The sequence below is a fragment of the Ornithodoros turicata genome, chromosome 9 (assembly GCF_037126465.1).
Source record: "Ornithodoros turicata isolate Travis chromosome 9, ASM3712646v1, whole genome shotgun sequence".
In the NCBI taxonomy this organism is placed as follows: domain Eukaryota; kingdom Metazoa; phylum Arthropoda; class Arachnida; order Ixodida; family Argasidae; genus Ornithodoros; species Ornithodoros turicata.
The window spans coordinates 3,309,463-3,327,524 of record NC_088209.1 but is presented as its reverse complement, the minus strand read 5'-3'; the positions used below and the strand labels follow the sequence as shown (position 1 = coordinate 3,327,524).

The 18,062-nt window shown below is 50.9% G+C and overlaps 1 protein-coding gene across 1 annotated transcript in view; it reads left to right on the top strand.

The window, feature by feature from the left end:
- The first annotated feature begins 5,076 nt into the window (after window positions 1-5,076).
- The window catches only part of LOC135369134 (paternally-expressed gene 3 protein-like), a 32,317-nt gene continuing 19,331 nt past the window's right edge, over window positions 5,077-18,062 (top strand). Inside the window, exons 1-5 of the mRNA XM_064602795.1 lie at window positions 5,077-5,087; window positions 8,447-8,589; window positions 12,644-12,867; window positions 13,588-13,710; window positions 15,770-15,902. Coding sequence (XP_064458865.1) covers window positions 5,077-5,087; window positions 8,447-8,589; window positions 12,644-12,867; window positions 13,588-13,710; window positions 15,770-15,902 — 634 coding nt within the window. The remainder of the gene's footprint in view (window positions 5,088-8,446; window positions 8,590-12,643; window positions 12,868-13,587; window positions 13,711-15,769; window positions 15,903-18,062) is intronic.

The window sequence follows — 18,062 nt, the reverse complement described above, 5'->3', positions numbered from 1 at the left end:
TCTGGCAGAGATGGGCATAAATACTGCCGCTGTGAGGCATGTAGCTGTAAGACCTTTCTTAAGGCAGTAAGTCTCTATGTCCTCATTGTAAGTCGTCATGTCCTTATCGTAAGTCCCCACGTCCTCATTGTATGTCTCCATGTCCTTACTGTAATCCTCTATGTTCTTACTATGCCAGTCTGCCACTAACATCTCCATAACTAATTTGCCCTAGATTTCCCACTGTTGAGAGGAGCAGGAACCCAGAGATTCTCTCCGCAGTGACAACAGTGGACTAATTGCCCTAAATTTCCCAGTGTTGAGAGGAGCAGGAACCCAGAGATTCCCTCCGCAGTGAAAACAGTGGACTAATTGCCCTAAATTTTCCACTTTTGAGAGGAGTAGGAACCCAGAGATTCCCTCCGCAGTGACAATAGTGGACTAATTGCCCTAAATTTCCCACTGTTGAGAGGAGCAGGAACCCAGAGATTCCCTCCGCAGTGACAACAGTGGACTAATTTGCCCTAGATTTCCCACTGTTGAGAGGAGCAGGAACCCAGAGATTCCCTCCGCAGTGACAACAGTGGACTAATTGCCCTAAATTTTCCACTGTTGAGAGGAGCAGGAACCCAGAGATTCCCTCCGCAGTCGCAAGAGCGCAGTAGCATAGCGGTATGGCATGCAGCTGGTAAGGCATATACAGTAAGGCATGTAGCTGTGAGACCTGTGGCAGTAAGGCATGCCGCTGTGAGGCATGTAGCTGTAAGACCTTTCTTAAGGCAGTAAGTCTCCATGTCCTCATTGTAAGTCGTCATGTCCTTATCGTAAGTCCCCACGTCCTCATTGTAAGTCTCCATGTCCTTACTGTAATCCTCTATGTCCTTACTATGCCAGTCTGCCACTAACATCTCCATAACTAATTTGCCCTAGATTTCCCACTGTTGAGAGGAGCAGGAACCCAGAGATTCCCTCCGCAGTGACAACAGTGGACTAATTGCCCTAAATTTCCCACTTTTGAGAGGAGCAGGAACCCAGAGATTCCCTCCGCAGTGACAATAGTGGACTAATTGCTCTAAATTTCCCACTGTTGAGAGGAGCAGGAACCCAGAGATTCCCTCCGCAGTGACAACAGTGGACTAATTTGCCCTAGATTTCCCACTGTTGAGAGGAGCAGGAATCCAGAGATTCCCTCCGCAGTGACAACAGTGGACTAATTGCCCTAAATTTCCCACTGTTGAGAGGAGCAGGAACCCAGAGATTCCCTCCGCAGTGACAACAGTGGACTAATTTGCCCTAGATTTTCCACTGTTGAGAGGAGCAGGAACCCAGAGATTCGCTCCGCAGTGACAACAGTGGACTAATTGCCCTAAATTTCCCACTGTTGTAAGGAGCAGGAACCCAGAGATTCCCTCCGCAGTGACAACAGTGGACTGATTTGCCCTAGATTTTCCACTGTTGAGAGGAGCAGGAACCCAGAGATTCCCTCCGCAGTGACAACAGTGGACTAATTGCCCTAAATTTCCCGTTGTTGAGAGGAGCAGGAACCCAGAGATTCCCTCCGCAGTCGCAAGAGCGCAGTAGCATAGCGGTATGGCATGCAGCTGGTAAGGCATATACAGTAAGGCATGTAGCTGTGAGACGTGTGGCAGTAAGGCATGCCGCTGTGAGGCATGTAGCTGTAAGACCTTTCTTAAGGCAGTAAGTCTCCATGTCCTCATTGTAAGTCGTCATGCCCTTATCGTAAGTCCCCACGTCCTCATTGTAAGTCTTCATGTCCTTACTGTAATCCTCTATGTCCTTACTATGCCAGTCTGCCACTAACATCTCCATAACTAATTTGCCCTAGATTTCCCACTGTTGAGAGGAGCAGGAACCCAGAGATTCCCTCCGCAGTGACAACAGTGGACTAATTGCACTAAATTTCCCACTTTTGAGAGGAGCAGGAACCCAGAGATTCCCTCCGCAGTGACAATAGTGGACTAATTGCCCTAAATTTCCCAGTGTTGAGAGGAGCAGGAACCCAGAGATTCCCTCCGCAGTGACAACAGTGGACTAATTGCCCTAAATTTCCCACTGGTGAGAGGAGCAGGAACCCAGAGATTCCCTCCGCAGTGACAACAGTGCACTAATTTGCCCTAGATTTCCCACTGTTGAGAGGAGCAGGAACCCAGAGATTCCCTCCGCAGTGACAACAGTGGACTAATTGCCCTAAATTTTCCACTGTTGAGAGGAGCAGGAACCCAGAGATTCCCTCCGCAGTGACAACAGTGGACTAATTGCCCTAAATTTCCCACTGTTGAGAGGAGCAGGAACCCAGAGATTCCCTCGCAGTGACAACAGTGGACTGATTTGCCCTAGATTTTCCACTGTTGAGAGGAGCAGGAACCCAGAGATTCCCTCCGCAGTGACAACAGTGGACTAATTGCCCTAAATTTCCCACTGGTGAGAGGAGCAGGAACCCAGAGATTCCCTCCGCAGTGACAACAGTGGACTAATTGCCCTAAATGTTCCACTGTTGAGAGGAGCAGGAACCCAGAGATTCCCTCCGCAGTGACAACAGTGGACTAACTGCCCTAAATTTCCCACTGGTGAGAGGAGCAGGAACCCAGAGATTCCCTCCGCAGTGACAACAGTGGACTAATTCCCCTCAATTTCAGCAGCAGCCAGCAGCCAGCAGCAGCCAGAAGCAAGCAGCAGCAAGCAGCAGCAAGCAGCAGCAAGCAGCAGCCAGCAAGCAGCCAGCAGCAGCCAGCAAGCAGCAGGTAACAGCACCAAGAAAGCAGCCAGCAGCCTGCAGCAGCAAGCAGCCAGCAGCAGCAAGCAGCCAGCAGCAGCAAGCAGCAGCCAGCAGCAGCAAGCACCAGCAAGCAGCAGCAAGCACTAGCCAGCAGCAGCCAGCAAGCAGCAGCAAGCAGCAGCCAGCAGCATCAAGCAGCAGCCAACAGCAGCAAGCAGCCAGCAGCAGCCAGCAGCAGCAAGGAGCAGCAAGCAGCAGCCAGCAGCCCCAGCAGCCAGCAAGCAGCAAGCAGCCTGCAGCAGCAAGCAGCAGCAGCCAGCAGCCAGTCAGCAGCAGACAGCAAGCAGCAGCCAGCAGCAGCCACCAGCCAGCAGCAGCCACCAGCCAGCAGCAGCCACCAGCCAGCAGCAAGCAGCAGCCAGCAGCAGCACCACCACCACAACCACCTATGATTAGGTTGCCGCAGCATTCGCTAACCGGGGCCCTATATGAGGGGCCCAACAATGTTTTTACAATATGCAAGTTACCTTGATAATAACTCTATTATTCATGCAAAAATGACATTTTGATATGTATATTTCTGGCAGAGATGGGCATAAATACTGCCGCTGTGAGGCATGTAGCTGTAAGACCTTTCTTAAGGCAGTAAGTCTCCATGTCCTCATTGTAAGTCGTCATGTCCTTATCGTAAGTCCCCACGTCCTCATTGTATGTCTCCATGTCCTTACTGTAATCCTCTATGTTCTTACTATGCCAGTCTGCCACTAACATCTCCATAACTAATTTGCCCTAGATTTCCCACTCTTGAGAGGAGCAGGAACCCAGAGATTCTCTCCGCAGTGACAACAGTGGACTAATTGCCCTAAATTTCCCAGTGTTGAGAGGAGCAGGAACCCAGAGATTCCCTCCGCAGTGAAAACAGTGGACTAATTGCCCTAAATTTCCCACTTTTGAGAGGAGTAGGAACCCAGAGATTCCCTCCGCAGTGACAATAGTGGACTAATTGCCCTAAATTTCCCACTGTTGAGAGGAGCAGGAACCCAGAGATTCCCTCCGCAGTGACAACAGTGGACTAATTTGCCCTAGATTTCCCACTGTTGAGAGGAGCAGGAACCCAGAGATTCCCTCCGCAGTGACAACAGTGGACTAATTGCCCTAAATTTTCCACTGTTGAGAGGAGCAGGAACCCAGAGATTCCCTCCGCAGTCGCAAGAGCGCAGTAGCATAGCGGTATGGCATGCAGCTGGTAAGGCATATACAGTAAGGCATGTAGCTGTGAGACGTGTGGCAGTAAGGCATGCCGCTGTGAGGCATGTAGCTGTAAGACCTTTCTTAAGGCAGTAAGTCTCCATGTCCTCATTGTAAGTCGTCATGTCCTTATCGTAAGTCCCCACGTCCTCATTGTAAGTCTCCATGTCCTTACTGTAATCCTCTATGTCCTTACTATGCCAGTCTGCCACTAACATCTCCATAACTAATTTGCCCTAGATTTCCCACTGTTGAGAGGAGCAGGAACCCAGAGATTCCCTCCGCAGTGACAACAGTGGACTAATTGCCCTAAATTTCCCACTTTTGAGAGGAGCAGGAACCCAGAGATTCCCTCCGCAGTGACAATAGTGGACTAATTGCTCTAAATTTCCCACTGTTGAGAGGAGCAGGAACCCAGAGATTCCCTCCGCAGTGACAACAGTGGACTAATTTGCCCTAGATTTCCCACTGTTGAGAGGAGCAGGAATCCAGAGATTCCCTCCGCAGTGACAACAGTGGACTAATTGCCCTAAATTTCCCACTGTTGAGAGGAGCAGGAACCCAGCGATTCCCTCCGCAGTGACAACAGTGTACTAATTTGCCCTAGATTTTCCACTGTTGAGAGGAGCAGGAACCCAGAGATTCGCTCCGCAGTGACAACAGTGGACTAATTGCCCTAGATTTTCCACTGTTGAGAGGAGCAGGAACCCAGAGATTCCCTCCGCAGTGACAACAGTGGACTAATTGCCCTAAATTTCCCACTGTTGTAAGGAGCAGGAACCCAGAGATTCCCTCCGCAGTGACAACAGTGGACTGATTTGCCCTAGATTTTCCACTGTTGAGAGGAGCAGGAACCCAGAGATTCCCTCCGCAGTGACAACAGTGGACTAATTGCCCTAAATTTCCCGTTGTTGAGAGGAGCAGGAACCCAGAGATTCCCTCCGCAGTCGCAAGAGCGCAGTAGCATAGCGGTATGGCATGCAGCTGGTAAGGCATATACAGTAAGGCATGTAGCTGTGGGACGTGTGGCAGTAAGGCATGCCGCTGTGAGGCATGTAGCTGTAAGACCTTTCTTAAGGCAGTAAGTCTCCATGTCCTCATTGTAAGTCGTCATGCCCTTATTGTAAGTCCCCACGTCCTCATTGTAAGTCTTCATGTCCTTACTGTAATCCTCTATGTCCTTACTATGCCAGTCTGCCACTAACATCTCCATAACTAATTTGCCCTAGATTTCCCACTGTTGAGAGGAGCAGGAACCCAGAGATTCCCTCCGCAGTGACAACAGTGGACTAATTGCACTAAATTTCCCACTTTTGAGAGGAGCAGGAACCCAGAGATTCCCTCCGCAGTGACAATAGTGGACTAATTGCCCTAAATTTCCCAGTGTTGAGAGGAGCAGGAACCCAGAGATTCCCTCCGCAGTGACAACAGTGGACTAATTGCCCTAAATTTCCCACTGGTGAGAGGAGCAGGAACCCAGAGATTCCCTCCGCAGTGACAACAGTGCACTAATTTGCCCTAGATTTCCCACTGTTGAGAGGAGCAGGAACCCAGAGATTCCCTCCGCAGTGACAACAGTGGACTAATTGCCCTAAATTTTCCACTGTTGAGAGGAGCAGGAACCCAGAGATTCCCTCCGCAGTGACAACAGTGGACTAATTGCCCTAAATTTCCCACTGTTGAGAGGAGCAGGAACCCAGAGATTCCCTCCGCAGTGACAACAGTGGACTGATTTGCCCTAGATTTTCCACTGTTGAGAGGAGCAGGAACCCAGAGATTCCCTCCGCAGTGACAACAGTGGACTAATTGCCCTAAATTTCCCACTGGTGAGAGGAGCAGGAACCCAGAGATTCCCTCCGCAGTGACAACAGTGGACTAATTGCCCTAAATGTTCCACTGTTGAGAGGAGCAGGAACCCAGAGATTCCCTCCGCAGTGACAACAGTGGACTAACTGCCCTAAATTTCCCACTGGTGAGAGGAGCAGGAACCCAGAGATTCCCTCCGCAGTGACAACAGTGGACTAACTGCCCTAAATTTCCCACTGGTGAGAGGAGCAGGAACCCAGAGATTCCCTCCGCAGTGACAACAGTGGACTAATTCCCCTCAATTTCAGCAGCAGCCAGCAGCCAGCAGCAGCCAGAAGCAAGCAGCAGCAAGCAGCAGCAAGCAGCAGCCAGCAGCAGCAAGCAGCAGCCAGCAAGCAGCCAGCAGCAGCCAGCAAGCAGCAGGTAACAGCACCAAGAAAGCAGCCAGCAGCCTGCAGCAGCAAGCAGCCAGCAGCAGCCAGCAGCAGCAAGCAGCCAGCAGCAAGCAGCAGCAAGCAGCAGCCAGCAGCAGCAAGCAGCAGCCAGCAGCAGCAAGCACCAGCAAGCAGCAGCAAGCACTAGCCAGCAGCAGCCAGCAGCATCAAGCAGCAGCCAACAGCAGCAAGCAGCCAGCAGCAGCCAGCAGCAGCAAGGAGCAGCAAGCAGCAGCCAGCAGCCCCAGCAGCCAGCAAGCAGCAAGCAGCCTGCAGCAGCAAGCAGCAGCAGCCAGCAGCCAGTCAGCAGCAGACAGCAAGCAGCAGCCAGCAGCAGCCACCAGCCAGCAGCAAGCAGCAGCCAGCAGCAGCACCACCACCACAACCACCTATGATTAGGTTGCCGCAGCATTCGCTAACCGGGGCCCTATATGAGGGGCCCAAAAATGTTTTTACAATATGCAAGTTACCTTGATAATAACTCTATTATTCATGCAAAAATGACATTTTGATATGTATATTTCTGGCAGAGATGGGCATAAATACTGCCGCTGTGAGGCATGTAGCTGTAAGACCTTTCTTAAGGCAGTAAGTCTCCATGTCCTCATTGTAAGTCGTCATGTCCTTATCGTAAGTCCCCACGTCCTCATTGTATGTCTCCATGTCCTTACTGTAATCCTCTATGTTCTTACTATGCCAGTCTGCCACTAACATCTCCATAACTAATTTGCCCTAGATTTCCCACTGTTGAGAGGAGCAGGAACCCAGAGATTCTCTCCGCAGTGACAACAGTGGACTAATTGCCCTAAATTTCCCAGTGTTGAGATGAGCAGGAACCCAGAGATTCCCTCCGCAGTGAAAACAGTGGACTAATTGCCCTAAATTTCCCACTTTTGAGAGGAGTAGGAACCCAGAGATTCCCTCCGCAGTGACAATAGTGGACTAATTGCCCTAAATTTCCCTCTGTTGAGAGGAGCAGGAACCCAGAGATTCCCTCCGCAGTCACAAGAGCGCAGTAGCATAGCGGTATGGCATGCAGCTGGTAAGGCATATACAGTAAGGCATGTAGCTGTGAGACATGTGGCAGTAAGGCATGCCGCTGTGAGGCATGTAGCTGTAAGACCTTTCTTAAGGCAGTAAGTCTCCATGTCCTCATTGTAAGTCGTCATGTCCTTATCGTAAGTCCCCACGTCCTCATTGTAAGTCTCCATGTCCTTACTGTAATCCTCTATGTCCTTACTATGCCAGTCTGCCACTAACATCTCCATAACTAATTTGCCCTAGATTTCCCACTGTTGAGAGGAGCAGGAACCCAGAGATTCCCTCCGCAGTGACAACAGTGGACTAATTGCCCTAAATTTCCCACTTTTGAGAGGAGCAGGAACCCAGAGATTCCCTCCGCAGTGACAATAGTGGACTAATTGCTCTAAATTTCCCACTGTTGAGAGGAGCAGGAACCCAGAGATTCCCTCCGCAGTGACAACAGTGGACTAATTTGCCCTAGATTTCCCACTGTTGAGAGGAGCAGGAACCCAGAGATTCCCTCCGCAGTGACAACAGTGGACTAATTGCCCTAAATTTCCCACTGTTGAGAGGAGCAGGAACCCAGAGATTCCCTCCGCAGTGACAACAGTGGACTAATTGCACTAAATTTCTCACTTTTGAGAGGAGCAGGAACCCAGAGATTCCCTCCGCAGTGACAATAGTGGACTAATTGTCCTAAATTTCCCACTGGTGAGAGGAGCAGGAACCCAGAGATTCCCTCCGCAGTGACAACAGTGCACTCATTTGCCCTAGATTTCCCACTGTTGAGAGGAGCAGGAACCCAGAGATTCCCTCCGCAGTGACAACAGTGGACTAATTGCCCTAAATTTTCCACTGTTGAGAGGAGCAGGAACGCAGAGATTCCCTCCGCAGTGACAACAGTGGACTAATTGCCCTAAATTTCCCACTGTTGAGAGGAGCAGGAACCCAGAGATTCCCTCCGCAGTGACAACAGTGGACTAATTGCACTAAATTTCCCACTTTTGAGAGGAGCAGGAACCCAGAGATTCCCTCCGCAGTGACAACAGTGGACTAATTGCCCTAAATTTCCCACTGTTGAGAGGAGCAGGAACCCAGAGATTCCCTCCGCAGTGACAACAGTGGACTAATTGCCCTAAATTTCCCACTGGTGAGAGGAGCAGGAACCCAGAGATTCCCTCCGCAGTGACAACAGTGGACTAATTGCCCTCAATTTCAGCAGCAGCCAGCAGCAAGCAGCAAGCAGCAGCAAGCAGCAGCCAGCACGCAGCAGCCAGCACGAGCCAGCACCAGCAAACAGCAGCAAGCAGCAGCCAGCAGCAGCAAGCAGCAGCCAGCAGCAGCAAGCAGCAGCCAGCAGCAGCAAGCAGCAGCAAGCAGCAGCCAGCAGCAGCCAGCAAGCAGCAGCCAGCAGCAGCAGCAGCCAGCAGCAGCCAGCAGCAAGCAGCAGCAGCCAGCAGCAGCAAGCAACAGCAAGCAGCAGCAAGCAGCCAGCAGCAAGCAGTAGCAAGCAGCCAGCAGCCAGCAGCAGCAAGCAGCAGCAGCCAGCAGCCAGCAGCCAGTCAGCAGGCAGCAGCAGCCAGCAAGCAGCAGCCAGCAGCAGCACCACCACCACAACCACCTATGATTAGGTTGCCGCAGCATTCGCTAACCCTATATGAGGGGTCCCAAAAAAGTTTTTACAATATGCAAGTTACCTTGATAATAACTCTATTATTCATGCAAAAATGACATTTTGATATGTATATTTCTGGCAGAGGTGGGCATAAATACTGCCGCTGTGAGGCATGTAGCTGTAAGACCTTTCTTAAGGCAGTAAGTCTCCATGTCCTCATTGTAAGTCGTCATGTCCTTATCGTAAGTCCCCACGTCCTCATTGTAAGTCGTCATGTCCTTATCGTAAGTCCCCACGTCCTCATTGTAAGTCTCCATGTCCTTACTGTAATCCTCTATGTCCTTACTATGCCAGTCTGTCACTAACATCTCCATAACTAATTTGCCCTAGATTTCCCACTGTTGAGAGGAGCAGGAACCCAGAGATTCCCTCCGCAGTGACAACAGTGGACTAATTGCCCTAAATTTCCCACTGTTGAGAGGAGCAGGAACCCAGAGATTCCCTCCGCAGTGACAACAGTGGACTAATTGCCCTAAATTTCCCGTTGTTGTGAGGAGCAGGAACCCAGAGATTCCCTCCGCAGTGACAACAGTGGACTAATTGCCCTAAATTTTCCACTTTTGAGAGGAGCAGGAACCCAGAGATTCCCTCCGCAGTGACAATAGTGGACTAATTGCCCTAAATTTCCCACTTTCGAGAGGAGCAGGAACCCAGAGATTCCCTCCGCAGTGACAATAGTGGACTAATTGCCCTAAATTTCCCACTTTTGAGAGGAGCAGGAACCCAGAGATTCCCTCCGCAGTGACAACAGTGGACTAATTTGCCCTAGATTTCCCACTGTTGAGAGGAGCAGGAACCCAGAGATTCCCTCCGCAGTGACAACAGTGGACTAATTGCCCTAAATTTCCCACTGTTGAGAGGAGCAGGAACCCAGAGATTCCCTCCGCAGTGACAACAGTGGACTAATTGCCCTAAATTTCCCACTGTTGAGAGGAGCAGGAACCCAGAGATTCCCTCCGCAGTGACAACAGTGGACTAATTTGCCCTAGATTTTCCACTGTTGAGAGGAGCAGGAACCCAGAGATTCCCTCCGCAGTCGCAAGAGCGCAGTAGCATAGTGGTATGGCATGCAGCTGGTAAGGCATATACAGTAAGGCATGTAGCTGTGAGACGTGTGGCAGTAAGGCATGCCGCTGTGAGGCATGTAGCTGTAAGACCTTTCTTAAGGCAGTAAGTCTCCATGTCCTCATTGTAAGTCGTCATGTCCTTATCGTAAGTCCCCACGTCCTCATTGTAAGTCTCCATGTCCTTACTGTTAACCTCTATGTCCTTACTATGCCAGTCTGCCACTAACATCTCCATAACTAATTTGCCCTAGATTTCCCACTGTTGAGAGGAGCAGGAACCCAGAGATTCCCTCCGCAGTGACAACAGTGGACTAATTGCCCTAGATTTCCCACTGTTGAGAGGAGCAGGAACCCAGAGATTCCCTCCGCAGTGACAACAGTGGACTAATTGCACTAAATTTCCCACTTTTGAGAGGAGCAGGAACCCAGAGATTCCCTCCGCTGTGACAATAGTGGACTAATTGCCCTAAATTTCCCACTGTTGAGAGGAGCAGGAACCCAGAGATTCCCTCCGCAGTGACAACAGTGGACTAAAATGCCCCAGATTTCCCACTGTTGAGAGGAGCAGGAACCCAGAGATGCCCTCCGCAGTGACAACGGTGGACTAATTGCCCTAAATTTCCCACTGTTGAGAGGAGCAGGAACCCTGAGATTCCCTCCGCAGTGACAACAGTGGACTAATTGCCCTCAATTTCAGCAGCAGCCAGCAGCCAGCAGCAGCCAGCAGCAAGCAGCAAGCAGCAACAAGCAGCAGCCAGCAGCAGCCAGCAGCAGCCAGCAAGCAGCAGCCAGCAGCAGCAGCCAGCAGCAGCCAGCAGCAAGCAGCAGCAGCCAGCAGCAGCAAGCAGCAGCAAGCAGCCAGCAGCAAGCAGTAGCAAGCAGCCAGCAGCCAGCAGCAGGAAGCAGCCAGCAGCAGCCAGCAGCAGCAAGCAGCAGCAGCCAGCAGCCAGCAGCCAGTCAGCAGGCAGCAGCAGCCAGCAAGCAGCAGCCAGCAGCAGCACCACAACCACCTATGATTAGGTTGCCGCAGCATTCGCTAACCCTATATGAGGGGTCCCAAAAAAGTTTTACAATATGCAAGTTACCTTGATAATAACTCTATTATTCATGCAAAAATGACATTTTGATATGTATATTTCTGGCAGAGGTGGGCATAAATACTGCCGCTGTGAGGCATGTAGCTGTAAGACCTTTCTTAAGGCAGTAAGTCTCCATGTCCTCATTGTAAGTCGTCATGTCCTTATCGTAAGTCCCCACGTCCTCATTGTAAGTCTCCATGTCCTTACTGTAATCCTCTATGTCCTTACTATGCCAGTCTGTCACTAACATCTCCATAACTAATTTGCCCTAGATTTCCCACTGTTGAGAGGAGCAGGAACCCAGAGATTCCCTCCGCAGTGACAACAGTGGACTAATTGCCCTAAATTTCCCACTGTTGAGAGGAGCAGGAACCCAGAGATTCCCTCCGCAGTGACAACAGTGGACTAATTGCCCTAAATTTCCCGTTGTTGTGAGGAGCAGGAACCCAGAGATTCCCTCCGCAGTCGCAAGAGCGCAGTAGCATAGCGGTATGGCATGCAGCTGGTAAGGCATTTACAGTTAGGCATGTAGCTGTGAGACGTGTGGCAGTAAGGCATGCCGCTGTGAGGCATGTAGCTGTAAGACCTTTCTTAAGGCAGTAAGTCTCTATGTCCTCATTGTAAGTCGTCATGTCCTTATCGTAAGTCCCCACGTCCTCATTGTAAGTCTCCATGTCCTTACTGTAATCCTCTATGTCCTTACTAAGCCAGTGTGCGACTAACATCTCCATAACTAATTTGCCCTAGATTTCCCACTCTTGAGAGGAGCAGGAACCCAGAGATTCCCTCCGCAGTGAAAACAGTGGACTAATTTGCCCTAGATTTCCCACTGTTGAGAGGAGCAGGAACCCAGAGATTCCCTCCGCAGTGACAACAGTGGACTAATTGCCCTAAATTTCCCACTTTTGAGAGGAGCAGGAACCCAGAGATTCCCTCCGCAGTGACAATAGTGGACTAATTGCCCTAAATTTCCCACTTTCGAGAGGAGCAGGAACCCAGAGATTCCCTCCGCAGTGACAATAGTGGACTAATTGCCCTAAATTTCCCACTTTTGAGAGGAGCAGGAACCCAGAGATTCCCTCCGCAGTGACAACAGTGGACTAATTTGCCCTAGATTTCCCACTGTTGAGAGGAGCAGGAACCCAGAGATTCCCTCCGCAGTGACAACAGTGGACTAATTGCCCTAAATTTCCCACTGTTGAGAGGAGCAGGAACCCAGAGATTCCCTCCGCAGTGACAACAGTGGACTAATTGCCCTAAATTTCCCACTGTTGAGAGGAGCAGGAACCCAGAGATTCCCTCCGCAGTGACAACAGTGGACTAATTTGCCCTAAATTTTCCACTGTTGAGAGGAGCAGGAACCCAGAGATACCCTCCGCAGTGCCCACGGTGGACTAATTGCCCTAAATTTCCCACTGTTGAGAGGAGCAGGAACCCAGAGATTCCCTCCGCAGTGACAACAGTGGACTAATTGCCCTCAATTTCAGCAGCAGCCAGCAGCCAGCAGCAGCCAGCAGCAAGCAGCAAGCAGCAGCAAGCAGCAGCCAGCAGCAGCAAGCAGCAGCAAGCAGCAGCCAGCAAGCAGCTGCCAGCAGCAAGCAGCAGCAAGCAGCAGCAGCCAGCAGCCAGCAGCAGCAGCCAGCAGCCAGCAGCAGCCAGCAGTGACCGGCAGCAGCCACCAGCATCAAGCAGCAGCAAGCAGCCAGCAGCAGCCAGCAGCAGCAAGGAACAGCAAGCAGCAGCCAGCAGCCCCAACACCCAGCAAGCAGCCAGCAAGCAGCAAGCAGCCAGCAGCAGCCAGCAGCAGCAGCAGCAAGCAGTAGCAAGCAGCCAGCAGCAGGAAGCAGCCAGCAGCAGCAAGCAGCCAGCAGCCAGCAGCCAGTCAGCAGCGAGCAGCAGCCACCAGCCAGCAGCAGCACCACCACCACAACCACCTATGATTAGGTTGCCGCAGCATTCGCTAACCGGGGCCCTATATGAGGGGTCCCAAAAATATTTTTACAATATGCAAGTTACCTTGATAATAACTCTATTATTCATGCAAAAATGACATTTTGATATGTATATTTCTGGCAGAGATGGGCATAAATACTGCCGCTGTGAGGCACGTAGCTGTAAGACCTTTCTTAAGGCAGTAAGTCTCCATGTCCTCATTGTAAGTCTCCATGTCCTTACTGTAATCCTCTATGTCCTTACTATGCCAGTCTGCCACCAACATCTCCATAACTAATTTGCCCTAGATTTCCGACTGTTGAGAGAAGCAGGAACCCAGAGATTCCCTCCGCAGTGACAACAGTGGACTAATTGCCCTAAATTTCCCACTGTTGAGAGGAGCAGGAACCCAGAGATTCCCCCCGCAGTGACAACAGTGGACTAATTGCCCTAAATTTCCCACCTTTGAGAGGAGCAGGAACCCAGAGATTCCCTCCGCAGTGACAATAGTGGACTAATTGCCCTAAATTTCCCACTGTTGAGAGGAGCAGGAACCCAGAGATTCCCTCCGCAGTGACAACAGTGGACTAATTGCCCTCAATTTCAGCAGCAGCCAGCAGCAAGCAGCAAGCAGCAGCAAGCAGCAGCCAGCACGCAGCAGCCAGCACCAGCCAGCACCAGCAAACAGCAGCAAGCAGCAGCCAGCAGCAGCAAGCAGCAGCCAGCAGCAGCAAGCAGCAGCCAGCAGCAGCAAGCAGCAGCAAGCAGCAGCCAGCAGCAGCCAGCAAGCAGCAGCCAGCAGCAAGCAGCAGCAGCCAGCAGCAGCAAGCAGCAGCAAGCAGCCAGCAGCAAGCAGTAGCAAGCAGCCAGCAGCAAGCAGCAGCCAGCAGCAGCAAGCAGCAGCAGCCAGCAGCCAGTCAGCAGGCAGCAGCAGCCAGCAGCAGCCAGCAGCAGCACCACCACCACAACCACCTATGATTAGGTTGCCGCAGCATTCGCTAATCCTATATGAGGGGTCCCAAAAAAGTTTTTACAATATGCAAGTTACCTTGATAATAACTCTATTATTAATGCAAAAATGACATTTTGATATGTATATTTCTGGCAGAGGTGGGCATAAATACTGGCGCTGTGAGGCATGTAGCTGTAAGACCTTTCTTAAGGCAGTAAGTCTCCATGTCCTCATTGTAAGTCGTCATGTCCTTATCGTAAGTCCCCACGTCCTCATTGTAAGTCGTCATGTCCTTATCCTAAGTCCACACGTCCTCATTGTAAGTCTCCATGTCCTTACTGTAATCCTCTATGTCCTTACTATGCCAGTCTGTCACTAACATCTCCATAACTAATTTGCCCTAGATTTCCCACTGTTGAGAGGAGCAGGAACCCAGAGATTCCCTCCGCAGTGACAACAGTGGACTAATTGCCCTAAATTTCCCACTGTTGAGAGGAGCAGGAACCCAGAGATTCCCTCCGCAGTGACAACAGTGGACTAATTGCCCTAAATTTCCCGTTGTTGAGAGGAGCAGGAACCCAGAGATTCCCTCCGCGGTCGCAAGAGCGCAGTAGCATAGCGGTATGGCATGCAGCTGGTAAGGCATTTACAGTTAGGCATGTAGCTGTGAGACGTGTGGCAGTAAGGCATGCCGCTGTGAGGCATGTAGCTGTAAGACCTTTCTTAAGGCAGTAAGTCTCCATGTCCTCATTGTAAGTCGTCATGTCCTTATCGTAAGTCCCCACGTCCTCATTGTAAGTCTCCATGTCCTTACTGTAATCCTCTATGTCCTTACTATGCCAGTCTGCCACTAACATCTCCATAACTAATTTGCCCTAGATTTCCCACTGTTGAGAGGAGCAGGAACCCAGAGATTCCCTCCGCAGTGACAACAGTGGACTAATTGCCCTAAATTTCCCACTTTTGAGAGGAGCAGGAACCCAGAGATTCCCTCCGCAGTGACAATAGTGGACTAATTGCTCTAAATTTCCCACTGTTGAGAGGAGCGGGAACCCAGAGATTCCCTCCGCAGTGACAACAGTGGACTAATTTGCCCTAGATTTCCCACTGTTGAGAGGAGCAGGAACCCAGAGATTCCCTCCGCAGTGACAACAGTGGACTAATTGCCCTAAATTTCCCACTGTTGAGAGGAGCAGGAACCCAGAGATTCCCTCCGCAGTGACAACAGTGGACTAATTGCACTAAATTTCTCACTTTTGAGAGGAGCAGGAACCCAGAGATTCCCTCCGCAGTGACAATAGTGGACTAATTGTCCTAAATTTCCCACTGGTGAGAGGAGCAGGAACCCAGAGATTCCCTCCGCAGTGACAACAGTGCACTCATTTGCCCTAGATTTCCCACTGTTGAGAGGAGCAGGAACCCAGAGATTCCCTCCGCAGTGACAACAGTCGACTAATTGCCCTAAATTTTCCACTGTTGAGAGGAGCAGGAACGCAGAGATTCCCTCCGCAGTGACAACAGTGGACTAATTGCCCTAAATTTCCCACTGTTGAGAGAAGCAGGAACCCAGAGATTCCCTCCGCAGTGACAACAGTGGACTAATTGCACTAAATTTCCCACTTTTGAGAGGAGCAGGAACCCAGAGATTCCCTCCGCAGTGACAACAGTGGACTAATTGCCCTAAATTTCCCACTGTTGAGAGGAGCAGGAACCCAGAGATTCCCTCCGCAGTGACAACAGTGGACTAATTGCCCTAAATTTCCCACTGGTGAGAGGAGCAGGAACCCAGAGATTCCCTCCGCAGTGACAACAGTGGACTAATTGCCCTCAATTTCAGCAGCAGCCAGCAGCAAGCAGCAAGCAGCAGCAAGCAGCAGCCAGCACGCAGCAGCCAGCACCAGCCAGCACCAGCAAACAGCAGCAAGCAGCAGCCAGCAGCAGCAAGCAGCAGCCAGCAGCAGCAAGCAGCAGCAAGCAGCAGCCAGCAGCAGCCAGCAAGCAGCAGCCAGCAGCAGCAGCCAGCAGCAGCCAGCAGCAAGCAGCAGCAGCCAGCAGCAGCAAGCAGCAGCAAGCAGCAGCAAGCAGCCAGCAGCAAGCAGTAGCAAGCAGCCAGCAGCCAGCAGCAGGAAGCAGCCAGCAGCAGCCAGCAGCAGCAAGCAGCAGCAGCCAGCAGCCAGCAGCCAGTCAGCAGGCAGCAGCAGCCAGCAAGCAGCAGCCAGCAGCAGCACCACCACCACAACCACCTATGATTAGGTTGCCGCAGCATTCGCTAACCCTATATGAGGGGTCCCAAAAAAGTTTTTACAATATGCAAGTTACCTTGATAATAACTCTATTATTCATGCAAAAATGACATTTTGATATGTATATTTCTGGCAGAGGTGGGCATAAATACTGCCGCTGTGAGGCACGTAGCTGTAAGACCTTTCTTAAGGCAGTAAGTCTCCATGTCCTCATTGTAAGTCGTCATGTCCTTATCGTAAGTCCCCACGTCCTCATTGTAAGTCGTCATGTCCTTATCGTAAGTCCCCACGTCCTCATTGTAAGTCTCCATGTCCTTACTGTAATCCTCTATGTCCTTACTATGCCAGTCTGTCACTAACATCTCCATAACTAATTTGCCCTAGATTTCCCACTGTTGAGAGGAGCAGGAACCCAGAGATTCCCTCCGCAGTGACAACAGTGGACTAATTGCCCTAAATTTCCCACTGTTGAGAGGAGCAGGAACCCAGAGATTCCCTCCGCAGTGACAACAGTGGACTAATTGCCCTAAATTTCCCGTTGTTGTGAGGAGCAGGAACCCAGAGATTCCCTCCGCAGTCGCAAGAGCGCAGTAGCATAGCGGTATCGCATGCAGCTGGTAAGGCATTTACAGTTAGGCATGTAGCTGTGAGACGTGTGGCAGTAAGGCATGCCACTGTGAGGCATGTAGCTGTAAGACCTTTCTTAAGGCAGTAAGTCTCCATGTCCTCATTGTAAGTCGTCATGTCCTTATCGTAAGTCCCCACGTCCTCATTGTAAGTCTCCATGTCCTTACTGTAATCCTCTATGTCCTTACTAAGCCAGTGTGCGACTAACATCTCCATAACTAATTTGCCCTAGATTTCCCACTGTTGAGAGGAGCAGGAACCCAGAGATTCCCTCCGCAGTGAAAACAGTGGACTAATTTGCCCTAGATTTCCCACTGTTGAGAGGAGCAGGAACCCAGAGATTCCCTCCGCAGTGACAACAGTGGACTAATTGCCCTAAATTTTCCACTTTTGAGAGGAGCAGGAACCCAGAGATTCCCTCCGCAGTGACAATAGTGGACTAATTGCCCTAAATTTCCCACTTTCGAGAGGAGCAGGAACCCAGAGATTCCCTCCGCAGTGACAATAGTGGACTAATTGCCCTAAATTTCCCACTTTTGAGAGGAGCAGGAACCCAGAGATTCCCTCCGCAGTGACAACAGTGGACTAATTTGCCCTAGATTTCCCACTGTTGAGAGGAGCAGGAACCCAGAGATTCCCTCCGCAGTGACAACAGTGGACTAATTGCCCTAAATTTCCCACTGTTGAGAGGAGCAGGAACCCAGAGATTCCCTCCGCAGTGACAACAGTGGACTAATTGCCCTAAATTTCCCACTGTTGAGAGGAGCAGGAACCCAGAGATTCCCTCCGCAGTGACAACAGTGGACTAATTTGCCCTAGATTTTCCACTGTTGAGAGGAGCAGGAACCCAGAGATTCCCTCCGCAGTCGCAAGAGCGCAGTAGCATAGTGGTATGGCATGCAGCTGGTAAGGCATATACAGTAAGGCATGTAGCTGTGAGACGTGTGGCAGTAAGGCATGCCGCTGTGAGGCATGTAGCTGTAAGACCTTTCTTAAGGCAGTAAGTCTCCATGTCCTCATTGTAAGTCGTCATGTCCTTATCGTAAGTCCCCACGTCCTCATTGTAAGTCTCCATGTCCTTACTGTTAACCTCTATGTCCTTACTATGCCAGTCTGCCACTAACATCTCCATAACTAATTTGCCCTAGATTTCCCACTGTTGAGAGGAGCAGGAACCCAGAGATTCCCTCCGCAGTGACAACAGTGGACTAATTGCCCTAGATTTCCCACTGTTGGGAGGAGCAGGAACCCAGAGATTCC